Source organism: Periplaneta americana, chromosome 5, assembly GCF_040183065.1.
Source record: "Periplaneta americana isolate PAMFEO1 chromosome 5, P.americana_PAMFEO1_priV1, whole genome shotgun sequence".
In the NCBI taxonomy this organism is placed as follows: Eukaryota; Metazoa; Arthropoda; class Insecta; order Blattodea; family Blattidae; genus Periplaneta; species Periplaneta americana.
In genome coordinates this window covers 63,036,199-63,042,198 of record NC_091121.1, presented here as the reverse complement: position 1 = coordinate 63,042,198, position 6,000 = coordinate 63,036,199, and the positions used below count along the sequence as shown (strand labels likewise).

The following is a 6,000-nucleotide window of genomic DNA, read 5'->3' as shown; positions in this document are numbered from 1 at the left end:
TCGCTTCGTGCAATAAGTTGAATTTTGGGGTTTTTAATATTAAATTTACACGAAAACCGTGCATGCTACTGAAATGCGCCGGAGGGATAAATGATTCTTTATTAGATTGCCTATCGATACCGACAAAAATCACGATCCTACTCGGAATAGTTACCGAATAAGAGATTGTTAAACATTTGAGAAAAAACATTTTTTTGAAAAAAAAAAAAAAACTATGAACTTTCCATCAATATGAATTATAGCTTTTTGTTACATACAACATGAGCTATTAGCTCTGAATATCCACAAGGCTATTTCACTTCCACCCTGTTCATAGGTATATTTCTGTAGATGTTTAATCACATTTTAAAAAATCTGTAATTACAACTAAATAAAACTTCAAAAGGTTTATTATTTAGTTGTAACTACAGATAATTTTTGTTATAAAGATATGATTAAATATCCATAAAATATACATATACGAGTAGATAAATCACAATACTTATGATGGGACAGAAGGGGTGACGTACACCATCTGTAAGGGTGGATGATGGAATGTGCCGCGCAAATACGCCTGCCACAATCGTTAGTGTCCTGAAGAACTAGGAGCATCGTCTGAGCATGTGCTTTGCTGAAGATGATCACTATATTGAGCATATCATATAGGCAGTACAAGTTGAAGTGAATAACACTATGTTTACTGACTTTTGTCTCACGCTGTATTAATTCCAATCAGTGAAGTTCGCAATGTCTGTATAGATAAATTGCACAACAAATTGAATGAGCGCAATATGAAATAAATGTCAGGGTTTCTGTGTCTATTAAATAAATTAATTTCTCTGAGATAACTCACTGCTAACCCTGAGGTTAAGGTTTCGGCTTTCCGCGCACTTCCGTAGTATCCAAGTGAAATTTGCTGCATGGACAAATAATTTTTTGCAGCACGATTCCTCAGTGCTGCCAAAATATAAAAAAAAAAAATTCATAGTCATCCGTATCCCCGATGAAATGCCAACGTAGAAAACTACTGCAACACAGCATCTTCGTCTGGAGAATATGAACAAGATTTCTTAGTTGTTGACGTTAAACCCCGCGCCTCGTGTGTGCTGCAAGCAATTACTATCCAAAAACAAATATCGAAAGAAAAGAGGACTTGTTTCTGCTCTTTATTGCTCATAGAGATATATTGTACTGTACATCTCAGGTGTAAGCAGCGGGACATGTATGGATAAAGTATACTCATTACTTGAGCTGCATTGGTTTGATGCCGAGCTGCGTGGCGAGGGTGGCCTGCAACAAATCGAAACAACGATATTTTTTTAGAAAGTTTGACAAAAAAGGCTCTTTTTTTAATGTTCTTATTGTGAATAGTGCATGGGTGGTAATAACTGAAGTACCAGAATAAGCCATTTTGAATATCATTTTAATGATTAGCCTATAATAATAATAATAATAATAATAATAATAATAATAATAATAATTACTTATTTACTTACTTACTGGCTTTTAAAGAAATCGGAGGTTCATTGCCGCCCTCACATAAGCCCGCCATTGGTCCCTAACCTGAGCAAGATTAATCCATTCTCTATCATCATATCCCACCTCCCTCAAATCCATTTTAATATTATCTTCCCATCTACGTCTCGGCCTCCCTAAAGGTCTTTTCCCCTCCGGCCTCCCAACTAACACTCTATGTGCATTTCTGGATTCGCCCATACGTGTTACATGCCCTGCCCATCTAAAACATCTGGATTTAATGTTCCTAATTATGTCAGGTGAAGAATACAATGCATGCAGTTTTGTGTTGTGTAACTTTCTCCATTCTCCTGTAACTTCATCCCTTTTAGTCCCAAATATTTTCCAAAGCACCTTATTCTCAAACACCCTTAACCTATGTTCCTCTCTCAAAGTGAGAGTCCAAGTTTCACAACCATACAGAACAACCGATAATGTAACTGTTTTATAAATTCTAACTTTCAGATTTTTTGACAGCAGATGGATGATAAAAGCTTCTCAACCGAATAATAATAATAATAATAATAATAATAATAATAATAATAATAATAATAATAATAATAACTATCATAACAACTCACTAAGTGTACTAGCCTTCACCATAAGCTTGTTACATAATCTGTGTTAAAAACCACTGGTATGCTATTCCGAGGTCCTTAATATCTTGGCTTGGTGTAGTGCTGTAATCTAATCATGCTGTGTGGTAATAGATGTGCCTCTAGTATTTCTTCTAACTACTGGGTTAAAGTTTTTATACTATAAAGAGCAAAATCATGAAAATGTTGATTAATACACGATACATATATAGGCCTAATTGAATTGAATTGATTTAATGGAGGGGGGCACTATAGCCCAGCACTGCGACATTGTTCAGATCTATTGCGCTAGCCTTCTGGTGGCGCATTCCCAAACCCACACCTGTCGACCACACTAAGGTTCTCTGGTCCAGATTTCGAGCAGGCTACCCCACTCGTCCCTAGGCCAACCCCTCCATGCGTCGCCGGCCGGCGTTCGGGGAACGCTACGGAATGATAACGAAATGGAGAAATGGTGACGGAATGATGTAAATACCTAATTTGGGGAAAAACGGGAGAACCCCAACTGCGACCTTGTCCGCCGCAAGTGTCACTATGGATTTTTTCAATGAAAAATCCCAGACCTGACCGGAAATAGAACTCGGGCCGCCTGCGTAACAGTCTGAAGGTTTGATCATTCAGCCACCTCAGAGGTCACTGTACATATAAAGTTATACCTCTGATTGATATTCTGGCTGATATGTACAGTTTTAGAAAAAAAAAAGTTTTGTCGCACAGATACGTCGAGCGTATTCCGAATCTCAGCGCTGAGCAATCTGATGGCATCACGGTGTTCCGATGGAGTCACTGATGCTCCACCGGTGTCGCACCGGTGCCATCAGCTTGCAGAGGTGGTGGCAGTCTCCATCAGCCGCCATCAGTGAATCTCATTGGTTTTTGTATAGGGCGGGAATCAGCAGACGAATAACATCGTGCACTGTTGTGTCATGGCGGTGTGTTCTGCTTTAGTTCTGCTGTACTGTTTGTAATGAGCACAACGTAAAAACAATATGTTAATGGCTTATGAGCGAACATGTCAACGGACCAGTTATTACTACGGTTCAAGAAATAAATTGTTTATGCTACCTTTTCTTTGAACGAGATGGCAGTATGAAAATTTCGCAAAATTTTGCTAGCGTAGCACAGATAACAACTTATACAGTCGCCATGGGAGCCATCGATCCTTCCAGCAGTTTTGTTCCTTATTTCGCTGCAACGTGACGTCATTGATGCCACCGGACCGGTGAGATTCGGAATACGCTGTGTATAAGTCCCAGAAAGGAGGCAGTGCGCATGATCAAACATACAACAAAACAAAACTAATTTTATCACTTCAACTAGTCCTTCTCTTGTGAACCAGATCGCTCGTCCTCTGATCATGCGCACTGCGTCCTTTCTGGGACTTACAGAGTATCTGAGCGGCAAAACTTTTTTCTAAGACTGTACATCTATTATTTATCAGACAGTACATCTCACTTGACGATAAGTGTCAGAGGAAGAACAATTGTCTGTATACATCTGAAGTTTAATTAGTGCAATATGTTAATATGTTGCTAGTCGGCAATGTATGCAATTGAAGGGGAAAGGAACTGGCCACCCTATCCTATTAACTCCTGGCTTGGTTGCATTATGAGTAGGGCCGTGACATCGGTATATTTGTATTAGTCTGAGGTGAACATATGACGCCGGACAGCATGTAGTCGACGTGTTTCAAGTACAGGCAGCGGAAGCGAATTTGACACACGCCTAAGCAAGCACGTTCCGTGTTTTGAATACGATTATTGCGTATTATAAAATCAAGACAATACAATTATTGTATATAAGGGTTAATATCGGAGAGGTATAATTGAGAATAATTGTTGGAAATCATACTTAAATTGTCACAAATGTTGTAAAACATTTTTTTTTTTGCATTGAAGTTTTAGAATGCCTAAAAGGTATAAGGCGTACAATTTTGCTTTCCCTATATTTAACTGTTACAGTAATTTATTTATCACATCTATTCTGTACCTTACTTTACTTGCATGTTATTCGCCAGGTTTCGGTTCATGCTGCAATAAACAACAACATTTATTTTCAAAGTTTCAAATGAAAATGACCTCCGAGTGTCGGATAGTATAACCTTGTATGCGGAAAAACTGCGTTCAACATCGGCCGAAACCAAGGGCGTATATGTAAAATATTTCACATCATCCATTTCTACATCAAGTTGATAACAATCGCACATGTCTTCTGACAAAACTCTTGCAATTTTGCATAATGTATTGAAACCATAGTTTTTTTGTTTTGTATTACTGTGTTCATTTTCGCACACATATTTTTGCTTATATCATCATACGCATATACGTTTTCGGCTTCCAAAACTGTAATGCAAGACTCTAAATATTAAAAAAAAAAAACATGTTTTCAGACTCATGTTTTACCACATTTGTGACAATTTAAGTATGATTTCCAACTATTATTCTCAACCTCACCAGCATTTTAGATCTTTCCGATGTTAACCCTTATATACAATGATTGTATTGTCTTGATTTTATAATATGCAATAATCGTATACAAAACACGTAACGTGCTTGCTTAGACGTGTGTGAAATTCGCTTCCACTGCCTGTACCTGAAACACATCAACTACATTCTGTTCGACGTCGTATGTTCACCTTCAAACTAATACAAATATACCGATGCCACGGCCCTACTTATGAGTGATGTTTTGTTGGTATCACTTTGGAGGTTCAGACCTGTCTTCGGGCAGCTGACTAAACAACAACATATATAAAGTATTGTGTATTGTATTTGGTCCTGAATATAGAGTAGAATGAGATTTTATGAATTTATTTACTGTGACTAATAATTCAAGAAAAAGAAAGAAAAGTATTCTTTGACAATTAATTTATTTCTTCGTTTATGTTTTGCCAAGAAAGAAACTAGTCTTTGAACCGAATTTGATTATCAACATTAATTAATTAATTAATTAATTTTAATGCTATTTGTATCATTATGTATAGCGTTCTGATTTCAATAGAATTTCCTGATAATGAATATCTTTAAAACGCGCAGCTTAGTAGTTATTCACAAACATAATTACAAAAGTTACTCATCGTCAACACATTAATTTGATTATCACTGTAAGAACTACAAACAGGGGATAGGGGATAGTTTCATCAGACAGGCAGCTTGCTGTTATGTTATATTTACAATGAGTCAGCTGTATTGAGATATGCGAAGTACAAGTCATTGCTCTGCGGTTTTGAAAATACTCTCATTAAACTTTACGGTAAAATGGTCCTACGAGTTAGCTATGTGGTAGCGCGTCTGCCTCCAGAATAACCGGCTCGAGTTCGATTCCCTGCGGGATCAGAAATTTTCATGTAAAATTTCTACCTCGGGATTAGGAGAGACGGCGGTGCACAACTTCTAATCACTAAATTGTGCACCGATATGCCTCAGTTAAATCCCAAATCTCTTTGCAGTGCATACTATGAAGAGAAGGCATATGTCACTGTTGATAGTGATTCGTCTGTCGGATGGAGACTTTAAGCCTGGCGGGCCCCTTGGTGCTATTGGACAGGAGTAGGCTACGAGCCGGCACCGGGTTTCCCCTTCTCCCTTCATCATCGTCCACACCCATTCTCTACACTACACTTACACGAACACTTACACATACACTCACCCTAATATACGACTAATTAATACAACTTTATATTATTCTTGATATTTTCGTCTGAAATGCAACACCTTGGATATATTCCTTCTTGTATATAAATTGTACATCTTTTGACGTAGAATACGCCTTTTCCCGCGCCGAGTATGGGGACCTGTTGCTGGGTCCGAAGTGAAATAAATAATGGCCGAATTTCAAATGTTTACTATAACAGCACTGAGTTACAGGCGAATTCTAATTTTATTTGTGGCTGAACATGGTCTAATGTAAC

General features: G+C 37.8%; 1 protein-coding gene across 2 annotated transcripts in view; it reads right to left on the bottom strand.

Moving 5' to 3' along the window:
• Positions 1–1,115: 1,115 nt before the first annotated feature.
• LOC138699759 (uncharacterized oxidoreductase YjmC-like) overlaps positions 1,116–6,000 on the bottom strand; it is a 57,624-nt gene continuing 52,739 nt past the window's right edge. For both annotated transcript variants that reach the window (XM_069825873.1, XM_069825872.1), the window contains one exon: positions 1,116–1,269. In XM_069825873.1, coding sequence (XP_069681974.1) covers positions 1,222–1,269 — 48 coding nt within the window. In that variant the 3' untranslated portion in view covers positions 1,116–1,221. The remainder of the gene's footprint in view (positions 1,270–6,000) is intronic.